Genomic DNA, 26,240 nt, shown 5'->3' with positions numbered 1-26,240 from the left:
CTTGTCCCTGTCTCGGCCCTTTACCTTGCAAAAGACAGCATACCCGAGATGTCACCATGAAATGTCTGTTGTGACATGCTATTGAGTAAGCATACTTTCGGCTGGATGCGAACGCGTTCAACATGTCCAATGTGATCGACGTGGTTCTTCACAAACCACAAAATGTTAACTTCTACAAGAACACAGTGACAGTGGACGTCTGAAGCAGAGGATCGAATTTCACAGAGAAGAGGTTGAATGGTAGATGCCTCGTGGAAGACACAGCCGCGGTGACGCAACCTTTGAATGTGGGCGAAACAGCCGCCTTTTGGCCAAGGTGTACCAGCATGTCGTGCTGCCAGACTATTCTAACAAGGTCAAACATACCCAATCCTTGTCAAACATGTAGGTCTACGTTATTCTACAAGGCTTGATGTGTACAAGGAAACACTTGCAAGCTGACCCCTTAGCAGGCGCTTTCCGGATGCTCTGCCAATGTTGATTAATACAGTTCGTAAGAACTTAGTTACGCTGCGTTCTCGTCATTCGTCAGCAATAATTTCAAGGGAGCAAGGCTGACGAAACAAGACCGAGGCCGAGTATGAGGCCAAGATGCCATGTCAAACAACTGGGTCTGGCCTGTTTCACATGGCGCATTCCAAGACAACCAACATTAGAATTTAACATTGTTTGGATTGCCCAAGCGCGTAGATAGCATATAACAGGTAGAGAGGCCTCATAAATCAGAGTGCTTCACACTCGTCACTTCCAGAGCTAGCAACCATGATGTCCTATACTTCTGAAAAAACGCCGCTCCTCCCTGTTGCCGAACGCACACTCGATGCCTACATCACCAAGATGGACCAGCGCCGTCGCGAAGGCGTCGAATACGCACTGCTGGCGTCCACTCTATTGCTTACCATCTTCCAATTTCTCGTCCTGTACTGCGGCGACAGCCTTGTGCCGATAGCCCTGGACGGCTATTGGTATGCCCTGGCGGCCCATCTCGCGCGCGGGCTGCGCATGTCGATCCCCGCCAGTCTACCTACAGCAGCCATCTTTTTCATTGTTGCGCCCTATCTGGCGCAAAAGGAGCGTGTCGTCATGATGCGATACGCGATTCTCGTCTGTTATTTGATGGGCTCGACGCTGGGTGCGCTGTTGCTCTAGACGCGCAAGGGGGTCTGGATTGGACTTGGCTCGCGTAGCGATCGGCGGGGAGCGATAACGGCGGAAAGTCGCATCCTGGAACTTTTTGGGCAGCTCCGGTTGCAAAACTCATAGGGCGCAGGACGTCAATTGAGTGAGTCAAAAGGAACAAAGGGTACAAGAGACATCTCCAGGTATGTTTGGTCATCGCATGAGGCTCCGTCTGGCATCATCTGCACAAGAGTTTCTGCGTCATCGCAATTGTCGCAAGCAGCGACTGGAGAGACAACAAATCTGACAGCTTCATCCAGACATGTCCCTTACACGCCCCAACCCTCGCTTCCTCAGCTGCACAAAGCGCATCTTCACCTCGCAGATACGGACATATGCTGCACCAGGCGACGGCGTGATCCCACCCGCGAAGAAGAAGTATGTTCCAACATCGGGCACATATCCGCTCGGCTTCAAGGCTGGAAGTGCACATGTTGGTGTCAAGGCGTCGAATACCCGCTTCGACGATCTTGCTCTCATCGCGTCTGATACACCATGCGCAGGAGCTGCTGTCTTCACTACAAACAAGTTCCAAGCGGCTCCTGTGACCGTCAGCAGGGATATGCTGAAGAAGAGGAAAGGCGAGGGAATCAGAGCGGTCGTCGTAAACTCGGGCTGCGCCAATGCGGTGACAGGACGAGGAGGCATTGAAGACGCTATATCCATGGGCCAAGAAACCGACAAGTGCTTCATACAAGACAAGAACGGGCAAGATGACCTCAAAGGAAGCCGAAGCATCGTTATGAGTACCGGTGTCATTGGTCAACGTCTGCCCATTGATAAAATCATATCAAAGATACCCACCGCATACTACAACCTAGGCGACACACACGAACACTGGCTCGGCACCGCACGCGCCATCTGCACGACCGACACATTCCCCAAGCTCGTCTCAAAGACATTCACGCTACCAAGCACTCAACAAGAATACCACATCGCGGGTATGACTAAGGGCGCAGGCATGATCCATCCCAACATGGCCACTCTTCTGGGCATAATATGCACAGACGCACCCGTCGCCCCCTATTTGCTTCGTCAGGCACTCGTCTCTGCAATTGGAAAGTCTTTCAACAGCATTTCTATTGACGGTGACACATCCACCAACGACACAGTTGCCATCTTAGCCAACGGTGCCGCGGGTGGACAGCCCATCAACTCCGCTGATTCTCCAGACTTTGAAGCTTTCCAAAAGGTTCTTACAGACTTTTCGATTGACCTGGCGAAGCTGGTCGTCAGAGATGGTGAAGGTGCCACCAAGTTTGTTACCATCAAAGTGACAAATGCCGCGTCCTACAAGGATGCGCACCGCGTGGCTTCCACCATTGCGCGCTCACCGCTAGTCAAGACAGCCTTGTATGGAAAGGACGCAAACTGGGGGCGTATCTTGTGTGCGACGGGGTACGCCGAGGGTGTCGATTCAGTGGTCCCCGAAGAGACAAGTGTAAGCTTTGTACCCACAGACGGCAGCGAGGAGTTGAAGCTGCTTGTCAAGGGTGAACCAGAGCAAGTCGACGAGAACAGGGCAGCCAAGATCCTGGAGGCAGAAGATTTGGAGATCAAGGTTACGTTGAGCGAAAAGGAAGGAGAGGAAGCTGTCTTCTGGACATGTGATTTTAGTCATGAGTACGTCACTATTAACGGCGACTACCGCACATGAGGACATGTAGTTATGATACTCTGATGGAGCGATTTTACGTATTACGGCAGCCAGACTCTCCGTGCAATGCATTCTGTTCTATGTTGTCATTTAAACTTCACCGTCCTTGACCACACAGGTCTTTGTTGAGAATACATAATTTGAAAATTGGTAATCTGCCACATACGACCACAGGTAAAGGATGACTCTGGATCCCGTCCGCTCTCCGCACGATAAACCTTTGACCGGCGGATTAGTAGTCAGGTGGGTGACCACTGGCGAATCCCCGCTGTTGTATGTTTTTTTGCACAATCTTCACTTGCCACATTCTTGCTTCCTCCCCGATATTATTGTCCTTGACCAGCAGAGAAAAAGAAGGTACGCTTGTTGAAGCATGAATCGTGAAATTACAAAAACGTGCCACATTCATGCTTCCGGCTCCCCTCAGAGGACCTATGTGTATACACGATCCAAGGTTCAAATAAGGGCACGTACTTACACGACCAAGGCAATATTGGAGCGTAGAGCACGTTGCTACGAGACGTTACTTGTTCTGCTCGATTGAGAAATTCTGCTCTGGGCCGCTACGGGTATGTATGTATCGTGTACATGCTCGATGCTGACCATGCACGCACGCACAGACGCCCGCCACCGCCATTGTATGTTCAGTATTGTTTGCCTCTGTTGATCACTGGGGCGAATGTTTACAGTTCCATGGCGCGCTATTACCTTGACCTACCGAGAGTGCCGACATATGTGCCCTAGGCTTTAGCTGCGTAGTCCGTTTGTGGGGTAACGACAGGCTAGAGAGGTGGGTTGCATATGTATGCATATGCAGGTGCACCTACAGCAAGGACGATCGCAGCTAGTGTCCCAAGGTTTCGTGCTCATACACGGGGGACCGATGTGCCGCGGGTAGTCTATCCCGTGCGAAAGCCGAGGGCAATGGTTTCTTTTTGGTGGGCGAAACGGGATTGTTGGGACGAATAGGCTTTGGTTGAGAAGTGGACAAGGGATATGGGAAAAGAACGTCTGCGGAGAATTAATTCCAGAAATGCCATGATTACGCAGCCAAGCAATTCATGAACAAGGGTGGCAGCGTGAGACATGATATTAGGGATCAAGAAACGGGTTCAATTCGCCGAGTGAGAAAGACTATAGTATCCGCTACGTTCAGGCATGTTCGCGTTCTCGTCCGCATCGTGATTACGCCATGTAGAAATGACCAGCTCTGTTCAAGTCCAGTGTCCAGCTCAGAATATCATTACGCTTGCATCGCTCGCAAAGAAACAAGAACTCAAACACTATAGTAAACACAATGGCAGGCGCAATGTGTACGTCCCATGTGGCCTCGCCTCGCCTCGCCTAATGAGAAGATATGTCAGATTAGACTTTAAAACTAGGGGGCCAGCCGTTGCTATCGTGGGTATCGTTTGTCGTTACATCGTGAGTCGGGATCATCCAATGGATAATGCAAAGTGGGTGAGGTCGAAGTGATAACCTGGAGGACCGTGATATGGAAGGCCAGGGGATAAGAGCTAAAACATGTAGTCGCAAGATGAGGGGTATCGAGAATGGCGAAGAAAGAGGCATCCAGATCTAGGAGAGGAGATCTAGACGTAGAGCAAAAGATGAGGTAGAAACCAAAAGCCAGTGATAACGGCGTCTCGGTGGTTTGCTTAGAAGCGAGTGGTTGAACTGCGGGCCAAGCCCGGTCTCGCGGCCTTCTTCTGTGGCGAGCCGTTGGGTGCGACAGCCAATGTTCGCGCTCCTATCTTCTCAAAACCCTGAAGCAGGTCAATACCTGGCTCGGACTCGTCACTGTGCAACAGGTGGAAAATATCTTCATCGTCCTGCTGCTGGGGCTTCGCAGGGACATGGAAGGATTGAGGAGGCGTAAGACCTGAGTGGGTGCTCCCTTTGTTTGGCTGGGGTAGGGCGAATTCAGAGAGAGGGGTAGACGTAGTGGCCTTGAGCATGGGAGCCTTGATGGGCGACAGTTTCTTAGCAGGCGACAGGTCTGGGATGTTGAGGAAAGAGGACGACATCTTCCAGTTTGGCGTAGGTGAGTTGGTCATGTTGCCCTTGGCGCCAGTAATGTCAGCAAGGACACCACTTGTGGTGACAGCACGCTCAAGACGGGGGCGCTTGGCGGATCGCTTTAGAGGGCTCTCGTTGTAGCCAAAATCTCCAAAAATGTCAAAAGTACTCTCGAAACCATGGCCAACAAGGTTGACATTCTCATCATTGGGAATTGATACAGCCGGGCTCCACGCCTTGTTGTCAAGGAAGGAAGTGTCGACCCACATAGCCAAGCTCTTATCCGGTGAGCCTCCTACTAGTTCTCGCATCTTATTGCGGTGATTGCGTAGGTTGGTATTGGGTGACGCGGAAGCGGGTGGGAGGGCAGGACGCTTAAAGACGATAGCAGGGGTGAGAGGGTCGAGGACCTTGCCACCCTTGCGGACCGGCGACGAGATGGCGGGTTGCTTCGTGTGAGACCTTGTCTTGGTGGGGGAGTCGTATGAAGAGCCACGTATGCGGGCAATCTCTTCTTCAGCGCGGCCACGCTTGAGGCTAGGGCGATCGAGATCCGCTTCGGAAGTGAGCAGAGGTCCCATCGGGTTACCCTTGGTCGCAGATGATTCAATTGAAGAGTAGTAGCCGCTGTCACCAAGGCCGTTGAACTTGCGCCTGCGTCCGCCAGAGCGGCTATTGGGAGGGAAATGTGGAGCACGAGGCGGTGTGTCCTCCCGAACCGAGCGGGATCGTGAGACAGGTGGAGGCGGTGAAGAGTGGATGTCGGCTGGTGGAGGTGAAGATGGCATTTGACGGGGCGGCGGCATGCTAATAGGATCGCGTCCATCATGAGCAGCCGGGTCGGAGCAGGGGATGGTAGCCTCGGAAGAAGGTAGCTCGGCCTCTTCCGGAAATTTGCTCGAGTCAAATCCCTTTGTCGAGCTCATGGGTGGGAAGCTAGCTGACATGGATGTGGACGGGCGCGGGAGATCACTGGCATATGCCGGAGCAAGAGATTCTGGAAGAGCCGGTCGACGAACAGGCTTGACCTTGTGATACTGCTTCTCGAAGCCAGCGTTAATGACCCAGTAATGACCTTTTCCAGGGTCGTCCTTGGGGCGCTCTTGCTTGGAGAACGATTTGCTCAGGCTGAGATTGTGGCGGATACTATTTTGCCATCCGGTCTCTTGTGAGTTGCGGTAGAAGGCGAATGTGTCGGAGATCCATTTGTAGATCTGGGCGAGGGTTAATCGACGGCTCGGTGCTCTGAGAATGGCCATGCCGATGAGCATTGCGTAGCTGTACGAAGGCTTGTTTCCGTCGTCTTCGATGGTGGGCATTTGGTCTGGGTTGGGTAACGGTCCGTCTGCCTCTTCGATCTTGATGTCCTTGACGAACTTTTGTTTCTTGCTGATGTTCATGTTGGTGCGGTCGCGTAACGGGGCGGCGTCCATTAGCGGTCGCTTGCTCGCTTGCTTCATGGGCGGCTCTGCCGCTGACAGGGTAGACATGACAGGGCCAGAATAATACGCGTTCTCCTTGTCCATCTGGGAGGGATAGCTGGACCAGTACTGAATGTCGCCGACCATTGGGTGCGAGTCCTGCGAAGACGCAGCCTGGACCTTCTTGGTGGGCGCGTCGGTGCGAAACCGCTGCTCCTGCGGCGGCGGGATCTTGACGGAGTTGAGGCCCTTGTCGGCGAGTGCGCTGGGTGGAGGAGAGCTCGAGACGTGGCGGGTCTTGCGGGGTGATGCTTCGGCGGTGAAGGGCGCGGGAGGGGCGAGGCGGGTGTTGGAGGTGTTGGACACGTCGGTGATGGACGTGAAGGCGTCGAGGGTGCGTGGGTCAAAGGCGTTGATGTGGGCGTGGTCGTGAGGTTGCACAGGGTCCTGAAAAATCTGCATGGAAGGTTGTCGACGCGCTGCAGCCATGGCGAGACCGAGCTACAAGGGCACCAACAGCCTTGTATAGTCTCTCCAGACGCTTTGACGCGTGGAGTCGCGTTTAGAAATGCAAAATGGGTCCGTCGAGGCGACTAAGCACAGTCGGCGGGTGCGGTGTTGACTAAGATTGCGGTGACGAGGGCCAAGTGCGAGGTCAAGTCGGCGGCCAGGTGTGGGCTGTCAATTGTCCGAGGGAGTAGGCTGCCTGTCATGTGCAGTGCGGCTCTGCGTGACTTTGTGAGAAAGGAGCTCCTTTGAGGGGGTGTGGGCTGCTATCTAACCTGTGCTGATGCGATGAGGCAGCGGAGCAATTCGCTTAAGGGCGCTAAAAAGGAACCTCTGACGACAGTAATGCCGGATCTGCAGCGCGCGAGGGCGGTGTGCGTTTTCTTCTGATAGCAGATAGACGGGGGGATGGGTTGGGAGCAGGAGAAATGCAAGAGACGCGAAGAGGGCGCGGACAGCAGAAGACAGGAAGAGGAGCGTCTTAGGCTGCTGGTGGACCGCGGAGAGAAAGCGGGCAGGACAGCACAGGACAGCACAGGACAGCACAGGAGCAGCAAGTAGGCAGGCTTGGAGGCAGCTGCAGCGCGCCTGCCTTGGCTGCCACCGCAAACGCACCTGCAAGGAAGGAGCAGCCAGGGAGCCTGGCCAATGAGGCCGCCCGAGCACGCGTTCCCTCTGATCGATCGCACGTCATGTCCCATCTCGCCCAGGGACAACCTCGTCCCGGCAATTACACTAGCCAGCTGTTTGCAGTGGGCGCGCACGGTAAGGCTGCTACTGCTGCTGCTGCCGTTGACGCCCATCTAAAAGAGACGCGTTGCTTTTGCGCGCGTTGCGGCATGTCGAATCTGACGCCTGCTGCCATGGCGGGGGGACAAGACACAGCCATGCAAGCGCCTGTACAATGCGCCGCTGAAACATCAAGACTCGTCGACGCCGAGTGCTCTACCAGCCGGTGGTTAACAGCCATTGTATGTTTAGGGGACATGTCCCGGAGCGTGCAGCACAGCCTATCGAGTGCCAGACGGTGGCACAGTCTGATCCCAACACTAGGGGCGCATGAAACTCGACAAACGGGCACCCTGGCTCTTAGCTGCAGCTCAGCTCAACCACTCAAGCCACAGGCTGACACCCTAGGCGCACGCTGTCCACGATGCATGGCTGCCCTCGTGGTCCAGACGCGTCTACCCAAACTACCACCGACACCTCATTTCGATCTCAACTCCACCGCACGGAACTCCTCCTGCATCGCGATCGCAAACTCGCAAACGAGATGAAAAGCCCATCTGGTCGACCACATGCGCAAAAAAACTCATCTTGGGACACTACGTGAAAGACGCGCACTTCGTCGTAGTGCGCTCCGAGTATGCCGTCTTTAATGCGAGGAAGCCCTCGCTACCATACTTCCGTGTCAGCGTACCCCAGTACACAGCACCCCACTCAACAGTCATTACGCATGTACCGCTTCCGGATTACCCATTTGCACGTGCCTAGGCTTGCCATGTTTCTCTTGTTCGTTACCAAAACATCTTTGTCCTTGCGGCTCAGCTCCTGTTGAAAGGCGTCACGCTCAGGTCCAGGCTAGACAGCCGTCAATAAACGTCTGTGGTTCCATTTATAACCCCCCCCCCCCCCTAAGCGAGTCTTTACAGATCATGATGCAGAGCCTCCTCCGTGATTAGCAACGTGGGGCGGACGGCTCATCACGGTGATCAGCGGGTAGCCGCAACCTCGACCTCAACAGTGTCTGTTCTCCATGCGTCTGAGCCAGCAAGCAGGTTGGTGTAACCCGACCGGGAAGTGTATTTCCAAAGCGGAGGGCCGCCAACTCGTCGCTTTCGTACCTGCCCCACGTTTCCTGTCTGAACGCAGCCCAAATTATGGCCGGGTACTCCACAGAAATACAGCTCTACAACCAATCACAAAAATTGCATTTGGGTAATCCTCCATGATGAAACCCTCAGGCCAAAGTCTAAACCACCAAGATTGGAGCCAGATGCTGTACTGTCAGAGTCCAGAACGTTGGAAAGTGAGTGACAGGTGCGACCACCGAAAGTCTATCTCTCACAACCATACTAACCTGGTATCCCTGCGTCCTCTCATTCTGCTCTCTTCACCCAGTCGCACACTGGAAATATCATCAAACAGTATACCCACCAGTCATACTCCAAAGCGGTAGTAGAGGGTATCAAGCACGAAGCAAGGTATATACCACGAGTACATTTGACTGTGTCATGTGCCCAGTTTCCAGGATCGAATTGCGCCCAAGGCTGGAAAACTAGACCAAAGCTTGTGGAACCATGGATACGACCTTCGCCTTGGAGTAATCGCACTGCGCGAGTAATGGAGATGCTGTGATAGACATGACTGCACGTGTAAAAACTCGAGTAGTGAAGAGGTTTGTGCTGGTGATGACTACTGTCATTTGAATCGTGATATTGGAAGGCTCGTAGGTCACATTGATCGTAGCAACGAGTTGATATTGCATCGGCTGTGTCACATCCAGGGAGGCAAGACAATACACGAGTTGTGATCCGCAAAGCCTTACTACTTCAGCAGTATCGAGGCTACGGTATTAGCAATGGTGAGTCACAAGAAATGATCACGAAGACGACAGTCAAAATATAATTGAACAGAGAAAATTGGGTATCTAGGTGCAAGTGCACCAAAATAGTCTATCCCTTGTTTCCACCAGTAGTGCTCGAGACACTCAAACGCCGCGTCTAATATCATAAGGTCTATCTATGTTCCAAATACAAACAAAGCACGTGATCAAATGTCGGCGCGTGGCCGTCCTTCTGATGACCCAATAGAATGGATCACCTTCGAGACCCGACCCTCAGTCCTGGTACCCCCTTCAAACCCATTTTGCCAACCGTCGACTTCTCCAGCATAGGCGGCTCTGGGCAACCCATCGTCCGCGCGTAATCATTTGCCAGACGAACCAAATCCGCTACACTGATCTGCAGCTTCTTGACAAAAGTCTTGTTATAACCAAGGAATGCTTGGTATGCCTTGGACTTGGCTGTTTCATCAACGTTGGCGAAAGCACGGTCAATGTTCGCCTGGTGCGAGGGAAGACGTGACATGAGGTCGACGGGGTAAGGATTGATGGGCAATGTCTTGTTGATCCTGGGGAAAAAGGCTTCTTGCTCAAAGAGAAGAAGAACAGCGCGCCCATCTTTGCCGGCACGAGCTGTTCGGCCGACTCGATGAACATACTGCTCAGTGGTTGAAGGAAGACCCAGTTGGACAACTAGACCAACATTTGGGAAATCCATGCCGCGACCGACAACATCAGATGCGAACAGGATACCGCTCTGAGCATCCTTGAAGTTCTGGGTCGTGCGCGTACGAGCGGGCTGGGACATACGGCTATGCAACTCAAATAGTTTAAACTGCGGCAGCGCATTTCGGTATAGATCGTAGAGCAAACCAACGCCGTTCGCGGTGGTACCGAAAACAATGGCTTTGAAGTCGGTGGGGTTCTGATTGTATTCCTCTTCAATCAAAGCCGACAAGGCAGGGAAAGTTTGGCCAACAGTGGGAACAGAGAAGAAGAACTGCGGTACGCGCTCGTGGGTCGGTACTTCGTTCGGATCGACTGTCGAGAGATGTGTGTAACCAGGGAACAGGACAATCTTGGCAATATCGAGAACTTCTTTGGAAAGTGTGGCGGAGAAACACATTCCCTGCCAGCCATCGTTCTTTGGTGGGATGCGCCTCAGGATATTTTTGACCGCAGGTGCAAATCCGGCATCGAGCATCTGGTCCGCTTCGTCCAGGATGACCGTTTTCAAATCAGAAAACTTCTCACGAACTTGCTCTTCGCCCAGGATGTCGTTAAGACGACCAGGTGTGGCGACCAGAACGGTGGGGTTGCCATTCATGAAGGCATTGAGGTTCGAGGCACGAGAAGTACCGCCAAACGCAGTGTGGCACTCCATCTTTTGGGGCAGACACGCTGTGACACCATTGCACTCCTTTGCTATTTGTAGAGCCAGCTCGCGCGTAGGACAGATGACGAGGATGGCAACTTTGCCTTTTCTAGGCATGTTGCCCGCCAAAAGGTTCTGGATCGCAGGGAGTAGGAAGGCAACGGTCTTGCCCGTACCTGTCTTTGCTTGTACAACGCAGTCGGAAGACAGTGTGGGTAGCTCGGTGAGGACCTTTTGTTGGACTGGAGACATGAATCTGCGATGGTCAGCAACAGCACCCACAAGGAGAAATGCGGGAAGAAGTCCGCTTACTCAAATCCCATCTTATCCAACCCATTCAACAATGCTGGGTTTAGCTTGTTCTTCAAATCGGAAAAGGGCTTCGGTGCCGCATCGCCAGCCGAAGTGCTGTACATCTGCCGCACGTCGACACCAGTCTCGGTGTTCGCCTGTGAATCCTCAACTCTGGGACGTTTTGGCTGTTGCGACATGGTTGAGCGAGGATTCGTGGGCCCGCTGCGCCCAGGGGCACCGTTCGCACGATCGCCGCCGCCGCCGCCTCCTCTGCCGCGAGGCCACTTGCGCTTCGGTGGTGCAGACATGCCGGAAAGTTGTGTTGGAAGTTGTGCTGGAAGTCGGGTGTAGTGTCTGTGTGGGGTGAGGGAGACGGCTGCTGAGGTGTGGCTATGTCTTATATTAGTTGCTAGAGACAGGCGCGACGGAACGAGGCGAGCAAGAGCGAGCGAGCGAGATGGAAGAGAGTGTGAAACTAGTTTCATTATCTTCATTCGTACATACAAAATAAGCCCCACCAGAAGACCTAGAGAGAAGTAAAGAGATCGAGGGGTTGTGACAGGAGGGATGCGCAAAGTGTGCGAGTGTTAGTCTGCGTTCGCCGCAAAAAAGTTCGTTACACGACGTCAGTCCATGCTTCTTCTGTTTACACACCGAGTCAGCAGCCTTGCTTGCCACCAACTCCACACAGCAAAGACCTCCCCAAACCTAGCATGGCAACCATCCGGCAATGCAGAATACTGAGTGCTCGCAGTGGCTTCTCCGTCTTTTGCTTTTCGATCACATCCACGCCGGGTGCCGCAGCGCCTATCTGCCTCGTGTGGTCAATTAACTGTCGTGTCTGCCATTGCAGAATTATGCCTTCCAAGGTTCTGTGCGGCGTCTCATGCTACAGGACATCCAGCGGTCGAACGCCAACGATGAAGCCGCTCAGATCAGATCACGAGGGCCCATCAGCACGGCTGACCTTGATATGGTGCTGGCAAAAACAAAATCCCTAAACATCCCGATGGCTTACTTGTTCAGCTAGTCTAGACATCTAGAGACCCCGAATCAACGCTTTCTATAAAGTAGTACCATCTTTTGTTAATTTTCTGGGAGATCACCACTAGGGCATACAGTTCTTGGACCACCACGCTTTCGGATCGCATATACTATTCGTGCGAGAGAACCGCAAACGACCATAACGTATGTCAGGGTTTCTTGATCATGGACCTTGTTGAAATACATAACTATACGCCAATACCCATCAATCGGCAGTGAAACCTACCTAACAGCTTGCATCCCCCTTTGTCCAAAGTAGCACACCAGCGTATAACACTTGCTCTACGGGAGCCAGGAGAGGAGCTAGGAATGATACACGACAATTTCAACAATATGAAATTTTGTCTTGCAATATCTACGCAAAGCGATAGAGCAGCTCTTCCCATTCTTCGTATAAGTCGTGGTATGAGCCGACAGGAAATCATCGATTACGTTTACCAGGGAAGCAGACCACCTAGCCCGAGCGATGTACGGTAGCGTGGATTTCTTTAATAGAAGCAAAAGACACTGAAGATGAAAGGGCCACAGAAGACCAAAAGAGGGGAGTCGAGCAAGTGTTCAAGTGCACACAATCAAAGGGAACCACGTACGCCTTTAGTATGCCAATCGACTAGGAACCAAACCGATATGACGTATACATCGTCCGGAAGATTGTAGGAGCTTTGTAGGTCATCGGAAGGTTCTTTGAAGTGAGCAGGATTGAGATCCTTATGGGTAGGTAGGCTGAGACCATGGCATGTCGACTGGGTGATTCGTACTCAATTCTGCCTCTCGCGTATCATGTTTGGCGGATTGACTTTAAGTCAGCGCTCGCTCCAGATATACAAGTATGTGCAAAAGGTGAGACAGTTGCTTGTTGCATTTCCGGTGCAGCAGATGTGTGTTAGGTGTGTCAGTTGTTGGAGCTTTCGGTGGTCTATGGACTACTCCTGGGCGTCTTCCCGCAGAGAACACATCATCACCGTGGTGTGGTCTTTCCGTTTCCAAACGTGAAGCATAATGGCCAGTTGTTTCAGACTAACAGCGTGTGATAAGCATTGATGTCCTCCTTGGCACAGAAGCTTAGCAACGATCTCACGCTAGGAAGCGGACGGCGTGATCGAGGCCGCGGTGGGCCTGTCCACTCGCCGATGGCTAAACGTGAACAGCATCTGGCGCCAGACATATCAGCCCTGCAGCAAACCCACCGACACTTGGGCGTTCTCTTCACAACATCAGTCGTTTCGCAAGGCCCCTAGCGCGTGTTTTGGTCGGTTCCACGTAGAGCAAGCTTCGGCAGAGTGTCGGAGCGATGCTGGGAGACTCACTCGCACACGATTAGGCCAAGTAGGCGGACGAAAAAAAAAAGCGCAGCGCAACAACAGCCTAGCGACCCAGCATCGGGGATCCACACAGGTTGATCCGCATATGGTGTGCATCGTGTGTGGGCACGGTGCCTCCCTCCGCGGGTAACTTTCTGGTATAGCTGGCAACGACCCCAAGCATTGCTGGCCTAGCTCTTCCACATACACACACGACTTGTCTTCACTCTTCAAGCTGCATCTGGACATCGATCGTCAGAGGCTGTTGAGGATACTCGACATTTTCCACCTACACCGCGTCTCCACTCTGCGTCTCTTCCTCGTGTCGCAGACCCTGTGTTCCTTTGACGACTTGGCAGCCAAGAGCATTGCGGCTCTTGAACAAGCCTTCTGCGCAACCCAAGCTGTACGTAACTGCTGATCCATCATTCAATCCATCCATTCCTTCGCGCCCCACAGGGCTCCCCGACTCGACTGCTGTCCGCCGTGCGTCCTTCGAGTTAGCATCCATGGGGCGGCGCCGTGCACGACGGCTTGTCTTTGCTCACGCTAGAGAGCACTGCCACCATCACCACCGTCGTTCCCCGCGTGGGACCGCGACAAGGCCCCATATTGCCACTACTGCGCAGAGCCGTCCGCAATGCTGACCGAGGGTGCGCGCTATCCAGTTGCTTCCTATCGCCGTTGTCCAGTTCCACCACCACAGCCCCCCGTCCACCTGAGACAGTTGCGCGTCGCCGCTGCGTGCGCCAGCCCTGAAGCGACCGCTCAAGAACCACAACATCGCACGCTGGACACCTGACCGCGCCCTTCATCGTCCTCGTTGCACTTACCGCCGTGCCTAATCCCGCCAACACACTTTTGCGATTCACCCGTCGCCAGCCAGTCGCGCGTGCTTCCCGATAGCGGTACCTCCACGTCGCACCCCTGCGCAATAGCCCTTCTCGGCCCTTCCAGCGGCGAGCTTGATTTGGCGCCTTTGTAGAGTCGCGACGGCTTCCCGAGACGATTGTCGATATTGCGGGTAGCCGCATGATGTGTGTGGTACACGGAGTATGACTTCCAGCCAGACACGTACACCCGCCACTCCGTCCTCTCCAGTGTCGAGCAGATCGTTCCTATCTCGGCTCAAATCGCCCTTGACGTCCAAGACTCGCTATTACACCGAGTTTTATATCCAGTCCGACGACCCGCATCGGCATTACACACCGGGAGATATCATCAGCGGAACCGTCATTCTCAAAATCGTCAAACCCCTGAGAATCACCCATTTGGTCGTCTCCCTACATGGCTATGCCCAGGTGTTCAAGAACCCGAATGCTCCGGGGGACGCGTACAAGAACTACTGTTTAACAGTTGGTTCTGGGAGAGGAAAGAAGGGAGGTAGTTACTTTGGCAATGGATTCGTTTCGCTGTTCGAGGATGAGGTTGTGCTCTGCGGCGAGGGGAGACTCTCCGAGGGCGTGTACCATTTCAATTTCGAACTTGAGTTTCCGTCTAAAGGCTTGCCCAGCAGCATCGACGTAAGCGACAGCCCCATGCTGTAATTGACAAATACACTGACAACAACGTACAGTTTGAGCGCGGAACTATTTCCTATATGCTCAACGCTACCTTGACCCGCCCCACTACCATGTCTCCGACTGCGTCGTGCGATACGAAGGTCTACCTTACCGAATCTGTCGATATCGCGCCCGTACCGCCGCTAAAGCCTCGTATCATCTCATTGGAACCCATATCTAGACGCACGCGTGCTAGGTCAACGCGGAAACGGCCAAATGAGGAAACACCACATACACCTTCTACTTCAGAACCTCAACCAGTAGGGTCTCCTCTAGAAGCAACAGATACCATCGAGGAGACAGAGGGTCCACGAAGCCCCTCGCCCAGCGACATAAGCTATGAGAGTCAGAGGAGTAGCGGGAACGCTTCTGGCACCGAGTACGGCATTCGCTCAATCAACACGGCTACAGATGGATCTGGCTCACAGAATGGAAGCCGAACGACGCTAAAAGGAAAGACCATTACAGCTACAATCGATGTACTCAAGGGAGGCTTCCTTAGAGGCGACCAAATACCGATCAAAGTGACCGTGAACCATACAAAGCACATACGGAGCTTGAAAGGTATCATCATCACGCTCTATCGTCAAGCGAGAGTTGACATGCATCCTGCACTACCTGTTGTACCAAACAGCAAAGGTGCCAAGACCAAGTCTGAGGATTACTACCCAAAGTCGAGAACTGGATTGGGGGGCCTGTCCCTCTCATCGGCCGGATCCAGTCACTTATTCCGCAAAGACTTGTGCCAATCCTTCGCACCGCTCTTCGTCGATCCTAGAACCCTGATGGCCGAAGTGAAGTGTACAGTGCGTGTGCCTGACGAGGCATTTCCCACCATATCAAATGTTCCGGGAGCAATGATATCCTTCAAATACTACGTCGAAGTGGTCGTGGACATTCAGGGCAAATTGACAGGCCTCGACCGAATGGTATCTAATGCTGGGCTTGTCAACCTGCCTTCCGCAGCTGGCGGTACCTCGGCTATGGCACGCGACGACGCTACTAACAGCATGTTCTCAACCTGGGGCGGTAACTTTGTGGACACGGATCAGATTCGCCGCGAAAAGGGCATTGTTTCTGCTTTGTTCGAAGTCGTCATCGGTACCAGGGACAGCGATAGAAATGGCAAGAAGAAACAAACTCAGGAACAGATGCTCGACAACAACGGCGCCTACGGAGGGCACATGGAGCCGAATGCTGAACATGGCTACGACGAGTATTATTACGAGCAAGACGAGAACGGACAATATTACGACTACAACTACGATCCAACGTATTACGAAGTCCCTGGATACGAACAACATGGTACAAACGGAGCTGCATCCTTCCCGGTACCTGCCGCTGTTCCCGAAGAAGAACAAGGAATGTCGGAGAAAGAGCGATTACGAAGAGCAGAGGAGCGCTTGTTGCCGTCTCAACCGCCTGATATCGCTGGACCGTCTGCACCTTCAGGAACAGTCCAATATGGTATACTAGCGTCGGCGCCATTGCTACCGGAGGATGACGACCCAAACCCTCCTTATGTCGCAGCGTCTTCGTCTTCTTCAACTCCGACACATCCTCCACCCCCATTTCGTGCAGCCTCATCGCCGTTGTTATCGTCGCGCATGTCTCCGGCGCTGCCTTTGCAGCGTCGTGTTACAAACATCACCGACGATGAGACAACGACTATCAGGACTGAATCTTCACATACCATACATCCGAATCATCCAGAACCATCCACAAACGAAGACAACAACGACCAGTCGAAACCACTTCCGCCACTGCCACCACAGTCACCCAGCACAGCACAGGGGTCGGCACCAGAGTACGTCGCTAGCTCATCATCACACGTCGAACCAACCGACGACAAGCAAGAGATGACGCGACGGAGACTGGAAATGGAAAGAAGCGCGCCACCTATAGACCATGATGAAGACGGGGGGCCATCGCATACTCCTTCAGCACCGCCGTTAAACAGAATGCAAAGCTTACAGTTGGCACCTTCGGCACCTATGCTGAACGACGACGACGAAGATCTCGTAGGCGCTGTGCGTCCAGGCCGAAGTACGCAAGGTGCGCCACAGGACAACAGGCGGGAAAGCGAAGCCTTGCCGGAGTACCGGAGGTAACATGCATGATGTTGGCGTTTACGGTGTTTGGGCAATGACTCTGCATAGAGTTCAGCGTTACGCGTAGCCTCATTCTAACCGGGTGAAATGGTAATGTTTTTTCAAAGCGCGAGATGGACCGATTGTGTTGGATTGTATTGGATGGTTTGCTATTATGATACCTGGAATCGAATTATATCATTTTACATCTAGTGTCTGCTCTAATAGCCCATTATCTCGTTGTTTTGCTGTGACTCCGCCCATGACGCGTCGAATGCAAGATCAAATGCCATAAAGAAATGCCGTTCTTGTATTATTGCACACCGTCGGTGTTCTTGGACGTGCTCAGTTCATTTCTCTTAGTCGGCGATCAATGACCGCCTCCAGATCACGAGAGTGCGCATCGTATATCTTTTGCAAGCTTGTCAACTGCCTCCTCATTGCGGTTTCAATGGCAGCCTTTCGATCGAAGAGTTCTTGGAGGCGTTTGAGCTGCGCTTGGTGGGCTGCTGTTCTGGAGATATTGTTAGTCTGTGGGGTGAAACTATCTCTAATACTGCGTTACTTACACCTCTCTCATGTGTGTGTCAAACATGTTGTTGACAGAATCTTCGACGCTTTTGTAGTGGTTGTCGTAAGCTCTGCGTATGTTCTTCTTTGACGTGTCGTGACGCTTGCGTTGCTGCGCGCTGAATTAGCATGATGCTTCTCAAAGCCCCCTTACTAGGCGTGCTTTGCTACTGAGAGAAATATGAAGACGGCGGTATGCAATTGATGATTTCATCCAACATACGTCGTCTACCATCTTCACCATCAGGTGCTCCAGCGGGCCATCGGGGGTGTTCTGTGATGCTTCCGCTTCTTCGTGTGTCATATCCTCATCGTGACCCACACCGTTGGCTTCGCCAGAGTTTTCGAGCTCTTCCGTTTTATCGATAACCTGCCTTTGAGCCTGCTGTGCGCCCTGGCGGATAGTGGCCGTAGATGTGGTTATAGAAGTGGGTTTCTTGGGTGCGCGCGTCGGAGCCATGTCTGTTGGCGGTGAGTGCTGAAGATTAGTGCCGTAGACAAAAGATTGCGATCAAATGGCTCGTCATCGAGGCTTCCCTTCCTGCAGCTCAAGTGGTGAAGCTTGCCAGTTGGAGAGTGATGGATGGTCGGAGCCTTGGAGACGGGGAAGATGGCTTCCCCACATAGCGCCAAGATTCCGCGCTAGCGGGCATCCACAAATTTTTGGTCGTGTTTGCGGACTCCCGCTTTGCCTTGGACAATCGCACCCTCGTCCAACCTGTGCAGCATTCACCATGGGCCTCGCAGCGCCGAAGAAGTATGTCTGCCAGTTTGGCTCTGGCCGACTCTGGCACAAAACTAACGCAAGACCAGCCGAACGAAGATCTCCAACGATCCCCAGAACACTACCTGGGCGAACAACACCTCGCGCTTCGGCCATCGCATATTGACCTCGCAAGGATGGCAGCCCGGTAACTCCCTGGGTGCGACGGATGCCTCTCATGCCGCTCACTATACCGCCGCCTCGCAGTCGCATATTCGCGTGTTTCTCAAAGACGATAATCTTGGCTTGGGCGCAAAACGAGGGAGTGAGCGCGCCGAAAACTTTGGTCTTGCAGGGCTTGAGAGTATCCTTGGGCGTCTAAACGGCAATGAAGCCGAGGTCAAGAAGGAAGAGGAGAGGCGAGAGGAGATTGAGAAGAGGGCGTTTGTGTACCGCAAATACGGCATGATGAACTTCGTTAGCGGCGGCTTTCTGGTGGGCGACAAGATCACGAAGAGCTCCGATATCAAGAAGGAAGTCGAAATCAAGACTGAGATCAAGTCTGAGCCAGAGAGCGACGACGGCGCATTGGACAAGAAGGACAAGAAGAGGAAGCGCGACGACCGCACCGATGACGAGCTCAAGGTGAAGCGCAAGAAGAAGAGCACAGACTTGCGCGATGAAGCACAGAAGGGAAGCGACAAGTCGAAATTGAAGAAGGATAAGAAGGACAAAAAGGACAAGAAGGAGAAGAAGAAGGACAAGTCGAAGAAGTCAAAGCGTGCGTCTTCATCAGATGCGGAATCCTCCACCGACGATGCTGCTGCTCCAGCACCCGACTCTGCACGGCTCACGGATAAAGAGCAACGGAAGGCTGAGAAGAAAGCACGCAAAGAGGAGAAGAAAGCCAAGAAGGCTCTGAAGAAAGCAGCCAAAAAAGCAGCCAAAAAGGATAGCTCGGACGACTCCAGCTCTGAGAGCGAGGACGACGAGAGCACGCCGACGACAATCTCGTCGGTTCCTCTGTCAAAAACATCTACGCCGGTGCCTGCTGGTCTATCGTACACTCCAAGAGGCATGCATGCGGTTAGGCAGAAATGGATCCGCCAGAAGAAGGCAGCGACTATGGATGCACAAGCCATGAAAGAGGTACGTCTACATTTTCCCACCAGCTCCCTGGCCTCTACTAACACGTTCGTTTGTAGATTTTTATGATCAAAACACCGTCATAGATTCCTTCCATCCGAGTTGTACATGCATAGCGAGGAGTTATCGGGTTTTGTTGTTTGGCAGGCACTTGCTGGAAACCATATTTACACTCTGGAAATCATCATACGGGACATACGATACACTCCCACACAACGACAAGTTTAGCCTACAGTGCCTGTGCGCGTAACGAGCCACTTTTTACATATAAATCTCTAATACTTAGTATTTTAAAAAACTTCTAATACTTGGTATTTCAAAAAAAAAATTCTAGATTTATAGAGCTTATATTTCTCTATAACTTTAGTATTAGAGATTTATATGTAAAAAGTGGCTCGCTACGCGAACTAGCTCGTTACGCGCACAGGCACTGTACAGTCTTTGATTATTGTGCCACGAACGGGTGACGTGTTGTGGCTGTGCCTTGCGTCAATGTCGGATTCCGACGATTTGTCGGACACCGAGGGCTGCGTGGACCTCTATGGCTCCTTGCGGTTTGCAGTTAATATAATGTGCAAGATCCCCGCATCAAGGTAAACTATCAATGTGTAGTGCCATTCCACTGGGCCGCTTTATCAGCTTACTGCAGCTGTGAAGGACGAGCGCGGAAGAGCAAGGGCCTTGCTTGATATTGTTCGCGTGACCGTGCCGAGGAATGCGAAGCCAGTGTAGCACACGAGTGCGCCAGCGTGGAGCATTACGTCGTGTTAGGCAGTGCAGACGTAACTCGAAATGGTGACGGCAAGTGCATGTCTTGGAAATGTCCGGGCAGCCATAGGGCGGTTCTAGAAAATAGGGATATAAGATTAACCCCGACAGTTCCTGCATGGTGGAGCGGATCAGCTAGTCCGCCGTCGACTTAGCCTATGTATAATGACCTCGCCCGAGTTTGGTACATGACCCGCCTGTTGAGCACGACGCCTCCTTTGACATTGGCGGTTCCCTAATCCTTTCCCCTCACGCTCACTTGTTGCTTTCACTTTTTTTCTTCCTCTTCTTCTTCCAGCCATGGCAGCAAATAGCAGCATGCGGAGGAACACTGTTGTCGCGCCACGTAAGGCGTCACACTTTCCTCCAGGCCCAAATCATGGCTAACCCAAACGCAGCGAGCCTTCACCCGCGCACGTCGTCGCATTCCACTCAAACACCCGAGGCGTCGCCAATAGACTCGATGCCCGCGCAATTGGCCTCTGACATGCCTTCCATCTCCACAACAAAGTCGATGGGCGCTCCAGCAATGCTCCGGAAGCAGTCGTCGCCCATGATGCCTCCTTTCATGGTATCTGCACCAGGCAAGGTCATCGTCTACGGGGAGCACGCGGTAGTACACGGCAAGGTAGGTTTTTATAGGACAACCATGGCAGCATGGATGCTAATGTCCCCCAGGCTGCCATCGCCGCCGCTATATCGCTCCGATCCTACCTCCATGTCTCGTTCCTCTCCAAATCGAATCGGACCGTTAAGCTGCGCTTCCCCGACATACAGATGGAACATACCTGGAATATCGACGACCTTCCCTGGGACAGCTTCTCCAAATCAGGCAAGAAGAAGTACTACTACGATCTCGTTACATCTCTAGACCCCGACCTTATGGCCGCCATACAACCCTTTATCGATCAAGTCTCGCCAAAAGCCTCCGAATCGATACGCAAGATCCACCATGCCTCCGCTTGTTCTTTTCTATACCTGTTCCTTTCTCTCGCGTCACGCAAAGTGCCCCCGTGTGTTTACACGTTACGATCTACAATTCCCATCGGTGCAGGCCTGGGCAGCAGCGCCAGTATATCCGTCTGTCTGAGCACGGCGATGCTTCTGCAGATACGTGCACTTAGCGGACCCCATCAGGACCAGCCGCCACAAGAGTGCGAGCTCAACATTGAGCGCATAAACCGATGGGCGTTCGTCGGCGAGATGTGCATACACGGAAATCCCTCTGGCGTCGACAACACCGTCTCCTCGGGTGGTAAAGCGGTCTTGTTCCAGCGGAGGGATTACGACAAGCCGCCTCTGGTCACGCCGCTGCACAGCTTTCCTGAGCTTCCACTGTTGCTTGTCAACACACGACAATCTCGCAGTACGGCCACCGAAGTCGCTAAGGTCGCCAATCTACGCAACGTGCACCCCGCCCTTACAGAGAACATTCTCAATGCCATCGGCCTGGTCACCGAATCTGCACACAAACTACTTACATCACCAGACTTTGACGCAACCTCCCCCGACGCATTAAGACACCTCGGCGAACTCGTCACGATAAACCACGGCCTGCTTGTCTCGTTGGGCGTCTCGCATCCGAAACTCGAGCGTATCCGCGAAATCATCGATCACACTGGTATCGGGTGGACAAAGCTCACAGGTGCGGGAGGCGGAGGATGCGCCATTACCATCCTCAAGCCCCAGCCCCCAGCCCTGACCAACGGCCGCGCGGATGGCATACACCACGATATCTCATCGGACGAATCAGATTTGTCTGATGAAGCGGATGTCGACTGCGGCGCATCCATAATCTCGAATGGCACAAAGCTGAAGTACAAGATCCTTGACTCCCTCGAGGTCAAGCTAGAGAATGAAGGCTTTGAGAAGTTCGAAACAACACTTGCCGGTGACGGCGTGGGTGTGCTTTGGCCTGCAGTACTGCACAACGGCAACGAAGAGGAAGGCGGGGAGGAGATTGACCAAGAAAAGTTTCTTCGGGCTGAGGGCACTATCGGCATTGAAAGACTGGTCGGAGTGTCAAGTTCGAGGCGGAAGGGCGTTCGAGAAGTCAGAGAAGGGTGGAAATTCTGGAGACCCTGGGAGGTTCCTGAGCGGTAACTTTCCATGTCTCGTTCTAATCAAGCCGTTGTCTGTTGATGCGTTGTGGCAATGTCCAAACACGTTTTAAGTTTCATCTTCTATTCATATTTCCTTGTTTGCCTAGTAGGGGTTTTATTGTACTTGAGGCCTCAAGGAGGCGTGGAAAGAAGGGTTAAAGGATTAATGTCTTGCACGTATGAGACGGCTAATACAATCCGGCTGCAAGAGGCCTGCGATTGAACTACGATACACCGCAACTTAGTCTAACAACAATGGGACTCGGAACATGGTGATAAAGAGTGAATGTGGCGCACACTGTGTGATTGGGCAGCGAATTTTTAGGCAGATCGGAAGCGAGCCACGCGCGATGGTGAGCCCAACCATTGTTTCGCGCCGCAGTCAAGTTTGGGGCGTTTCTTTCTTCCACATCGCTCGACTATAAAATCCTGCACTGCTGCCGCCAGGGCCCTTGAACACATCAGCCTAGACTAGACACAAACCGCGTCTTCTTACAAACGATTGCAACCATGGCACCAGGAAAGTGGGGTACGTCATCTTCGATGCCACTGCGCGCGTTCCAAGATAGAAACATGAAGGTTTGGGACTGACATATCTTGCAGACGACGAGGAAGAAGGCAGCTCTGCTCCTGCCTCTCCACAGGTAGCGCCTATCGCCCGCCGCAGTAAATTCGACGACGAGGAAGAAGATGACGATGTGCGTCGGCCCACCATGCCCCGCGCTTGCACGATTCAAGCCCCGCCATACAAGGCTACATTGACTGACTATGGACACAACAGGTACTGGATTCATGGGACGCCGCAGAGGACTCGGAAGTCGAGCGCGAGAAGGCAAAGAAGGCTGCCGAGGCAAAGGCAAAGGCAGAGGCAGAGGCAAAAGCAAACCACAAGTCCAAGGCGCAGCGGATCGAGGAACACAGGCAGGCAGCGCTACGCCGGCGGCAGATGGAAGAGGATGGTGAATCGGAAGAGGAAGAGACCGAGGCCGAGCGCCGCGAACGAATGCGCCAGGCAGAGCTCGACGCTTCACGCGCCCAAGCCGAAGAACTCTTTGGCGACCTGAGCGTAAGCAACAAGACACGTACTGGCAAGGCCATCACCATCACCGACGAGAGCAACCCGGGCAATGCCATCGACCTATCTTCACTCGCCATCTTCAACCCCAACACCAAAGACCAGTTCACCAAGCTCCGGGAGACTCTCACACCTCTGATTGCTGCCAACTCTAAGAAGGGACAGTACTCGCTTTTCCTACAAGAGTTTACCAAGCAGATCGCCAAGGACCTGCCGAGTGAGCAGATCAAGAAGATTGCATCTGGTTTGACCACACTGAGCAACGAGAAGATGAAGGAGGAGAAGGCTGCTGAGAAGGGAGGAAAGAAGACAAAGGCGGCAAAGACCAAGACTACGCTCAACGCAAGCAGGGATGTTGGTGTCAGGGCAGACACGAGGGCATATGACGATGACGATTTTGGAGAGTGAGTCATGTCGAGTTTTGTAAGGGGCCCTACAAATGCTAACAGATGTACAGTGATGATTTCATGTGAGGCATGACGACGCTTCACATTCACACGCCTTTCCCCGTTGCAGTGTCCTCTCTAGCGCGAGACGATCACGTTCTACCAAGCCACCCGGTAGTCTGGAGTCGCGGGTGGTGTATTTCAGGATTGAAATGTCAGCATGCATCTGCGACAGTTTCCGCTTAGCCTGCCTATTTCACGATTGAGTGTCGAGACGAAGCGGCATGGGTTTGACACATGGGCGGTGCATCGTAGGTAGATACCAGTAGATGTTTGATTCGCGCAACCGAGCATGATATTACGTTCAAGATCACTTTTTGCGCTGTCAAGTGAACAAGGACAATGCGGTGAGATGCTAGCTTGCCTTCTAGAGTCATCACTACATGCAGAGCCTAGACTACGTTGAAGTCACGATCCAAAATTGAGAGTAGACTGTATTGAGCATATGAGTTGCTGCCGGCCAATGCCGCGTCGCCAACCTCCGACGCATCACAACGCGGGGCAACAAGTGTTGATGAAACGTCATTTCGCAAAAAAATTGAACCCGCAGGTCGGTCACGGTAACCAGATTTACTGCACCAATCGCTGTCTTGTCAGTTGCATAGCCTCTATGCTATCAACATGGACTTTCAGGCACCAAGTTTCTGAGTCTTCCACAGCCATTGGCGCATCGCACGTGTAGCCGTACCCCTCGTTGAGTCACTTAGTCGAGACGCGCCTCAAACTTGTACACTACAAAACGACACACCCACCCACGTATCCAAAGCCTGCAGATCTGCTCTGACGCCGTCCACGCATTTAGCCACCTCCACGGCAGCAATCTCGTGCCCAATTACAATTGCCGAAGTGGGACTCGTGCTTAGCCTGCAGCAGAATTCCCCATTCAAAGCCTTGTTGAAGGGTGTACAGCGCGCATTCGCATTCCACAAGCCCCAGCAATTGCGTGCTTAATTCAGAAGGATGGATCTCGTCAACTCGTATGTTCCGCTTGTCCCCCTGCTTCCATTCTCTCCCCTACTTTTGTCAAACCTCTTCTACCATAATGGGTCACACCAATGGCGCAAGTGACGTGGAGCGAATCGCGCAAAGAGCGCGACAGGGCAGCAGGAGTCTTCCATTCATGACTGACCTCTTGGGTAACAGCTTGAACGACCGCCTGCTCTTTGCGGTGCCGAAGAGTACGTCGTCTGCACACTACTAGCGAAGCGCGTAGACTGACAAACATTACAGAGGGCCGCCTTCACCAAGCATGTCTTGACCTTCTCCACGGCTCCGACATCCAGTTCCACCGACACTCGCGTCTCGACATCGCACTCGTCAAGAACCACCCGCTCGCGCTTGTGTTCCTGCCCGCCGCTGATATCCCAACTTTTGTAGGAGAGGGTCGCGTAGACTTGGGCATAACAGGACGCGACCAAGTAGCCGAACATGAGTGCGTCGCACCGCCGACTGCTACCAGCGGTGTAGAGGAGGTCCTGGATCTCGATTTCGGAAAGTGCAGTTTGCAGGTACAAGTTCCCGCAAAGGGCGACCTGGCAAGGCCGGAAGACTTGATCGGCAAGAACGTTGTCACAAGCTTCACCAACTTGGCTGAGCAGTACTTTCGGAAACTAGAGGCGGAACAGGCTGGAAACACAAACGGAGAAGCCAACAGCGACGCGAAACTCAAGACTGTTATCAAGTACGTCGGCGGCAGTGTCGAGGCGGCGTGCGCATTGGGCGTCGCGGACGGTATCGTCGATTTGGTGGAATCCGGAGAGACGATGCGCGCAGCTGGTCTCAAGGCCATCTCCACAGTCGTCTCGTCAAGCGCTATCCTCATCAAGTCGAAGCACCCATCCGACCCCAAGCTGGTAGAGCTAATCACAGCTCGGATAAAGGGTGTTATCAGTAAGTAGCATCAGATTTCGCGCATGGTGCGACGTGGCTAATCTCTCCGCAGCTGCACAAAAGTACGTCCTGTGCACCTACAACATCGACCGATCGAAGCTCGATATCGCGCGCAAGATCACTCCCGGACGCCGCGCTCCCACCGTCAACGCGTTGGAAGAGGATGGCTGGGTGGCTGTTCAAGCCATGGTGTTGAGGAAAGACATTGCTATTGCTATGGACAAGCTGACAGAGGTTGGGGCGACTGACCTGATCGTCACCAAGATTGAGAACTCGAGAACAGGAGACTAAGTGATCCTTTTGCTGAGGCTCACGGCTGTTGGAACACGACCTGTGTTTGCTTCTCGATGCACAATGTGATGGATAGAAATCAAAATAGATTGGTTTGATTGTAGGATTTCCTGCGGTGTGATGCTTGAGCTCATAATCACGAAGTATCGAACAATAAACTCACGTATGTTCCACAACCAAGAAACATAAGACCACAAGAAGATTGTTAATCATTGCTTTCAACCTCGCGTATGCTGC

General features: G+C 52.9%; 9 protein-coding genes across 9 annotated transcripts; 6 read left to right on the top strand and 3 right to left on the bottom strand.

Annotated features, from left to right (window-relative positions):
• The first annotated feature begins 658 nt into the window (after window positions 1-658).
• Window positions 659-2,884, top strand: ACET3X_008295 (uncharacterized protein). The gene is made up of 2 exons (XM_069454453.1): window positions 659-1,322; window positions 1,440-2,884. The coding sequence occupies exon 2, from the start codon at window positions 1,442-1,444 to the stop codon at window positions 2,834-2,836; it is 1,395 nt and encodes a 464-aa protein (XP_069303897.1). The 5' UTR covers window positions 659-1,322; window positions 1,440-1,441; the 3' UTR covers window positions 2,837-2,884.
• Window positions 2,885-3,943: 1,059 nt separating this feature from the next.
• On the bottom strand, window positions 3,944-7,322 carry ACET3X_008294 (uncharacterized protein). Its single transcript, XM_069454452.1, has 2 exons — window positions 7,059-7,322; window positions 3,944-7,002 (listed from the first exon to the last, which is right to left on the bottom strand). Exon 2 carries the CDS (start codon window positions 6,763-6,765, stop codon window positions 4,495-4,497), a length of 2,271 nt encoding a protein of 756 aa, XP_069303896.1. The 5' UTR covers window positions 6,766-7,002; window positions 7,059-7,322; the 3' UTR covers window positions 3,944-4,494.
• A 2,280-nt stretch (window positions 7,323-9,602) lies between these two features.
• Window positions 9,603-11,323, bottom strand: ACET3X_008293 (uncharacterized protein; the record flags this gene model as incomplete). Its single annotated transcript, XM_069454450.1, has 3 exons — window positions 9,603-9,931; window positions 10,898-10,977; window positions 11,034-11,323. 3 exons carry the CDS (start codon window positions 11,321-11,323, stop codon window positions 9,603-9,605), a joined length of 699 nt encoding a protein of 232 aa, XP_069303895.1.
• Window positions 11,324-14,415: 3,092 nt separating this feature from the next.
• On the top strand, window positions 14,416-17,033 carry ACET3X_008292 (uncharacterized protein; the record flags this gene model as incomplete). The annotated part of the gene is made up of 2 exons (XM_069454449.1): window positions 14,416-14,883; window positions 14,937-17,033. 2 exons carry the CDS (start codon window positions 14,416-14,418, stop codon window positions 17,031-17,033), a joined length of 2,565 nt encoding a protein of 854 aa, XP_069303894.1.
• A 324-nt stretch (window positions 17,034-17,357) lies between these two features.
• Window positions 17,358-18,042, bottom strand: ACET3X_008291 (uncharacterized protein; the record flags this gene model as incomplete). The annotated part of the gene is made up of 3 exons (XM_069454448.1): window positions 17,358-17,526; window positions 17,582-17,694; window positions 17,806-18,042. The coding sequence occupies 3 exons, from the start codon at window positions 18,040-18,042 to the stop codon at window positions 17,358-17,360; spliced, it is 519 nt and encodes a 172-aa protein (XP_069303893.1).
• Window positions 18,043-18,316: 274 nt separating this feature from the next.
• Window positions 18,317-19,517, top strand: ACET3X_008290 (uncharacterized protein; the record flags this gene model as incomplete). Its single annotated transcript, XM_069454447.1, has 3 exons — window positions 18,317-18,339; window positions 18,396-19,434; window positions 19,491-19,517. 3 exons carry the CDS (start codon window positions 18,317-18,319, stop codon window positions 19,515-19,517), a joined length of 1,089 nt encoding a protein of 362 aa, XP_069303892.1.
• Window positions 19,518-20,350: 833 nt separating this feature from the next.
• On the top strand, window positions 20,351-22,537 carry ACET3X_008289 (uncharacterized protein). The gene is made up of 3 exons (XM_069454446.1): window positions 20,351-20,545; window positions 20,598-20,827; window positions 20,878-22,537. The coding sequence occupies exons 1-3, from the start codon at window positions 20,500-20,502 to the stop codon at window positions 22,300-22,302; spliced, it is 1,701 nt and encodes a 566-aa protein (XP_069303891.1). The 5' UTR covers window positions 20,351-20,499; the 3' UTR covers window positions 22,303-22,537.
• Window positions 22,538-22,696: 159 nt separating this feature from the next.
• ACET3X_008288 (uncharacterized protein) lies at window positions 22,697-24,129 on the top strand. The gene is made up of 4 exons (XM_069454445.1): window positions 22,697-22,830; window positions 22,905-22,999; window positions 23,083-23,780; window positions 23,834-24,129. The coding sequence occupies exons 1-4, from the start codon at window positions 22,812-22,814 to the stop codon at window positions 23,847-23,849; spliced, it is 828 nt and encodes a 275-aa protein (XP_069303890.1). The 5' UTR covers window positions 22,697-22,811; the 3' UTR covers window positions 23,850-24,129.
• A 653-nt stretch (window positions 24,130-24,782) lies between these two features.
• Window positions 24,783-26,003, top strand: ACET3X_008287 (uncharacterized protein; the record flags this gene model as incomplete). The annotated part of the gene is made up of 4 exons (XM_069454444.1): window positions 24,783-24,799; window positions 24,966-25,000; window positions 25,053-25,712; window positions 25,765-26,003. 4 exons carry the CDS (start codon window positions 24,783-24,785, stop codon window positions 26,001-26,003), a joined length of 951 nt encoding a protein of 316 aa, XP_069303889.1.
• Between the last annotated feature and the right edge of the window lie 237 nt (window positions 26,004-26,240).

Source organism: Alternaria dauci, chromosome 8 (genome assembly GCF_042100115.1).
Source record: "Alternaria dauci strain A2016 chromosome 8, whole genome shotgun sequence".
In the NCBI taxonomy this organism is placed as follows: domain Eukaryota; kingdom Fungi; phylum Ascomycota; class Dothideomycetes; order Pleosporales; family Pleosporaceae; genus Alternaria; species Alternaria dauci.
This window is presented reverse-complemented; position numbering and strand designations above follow the sequence as displayed.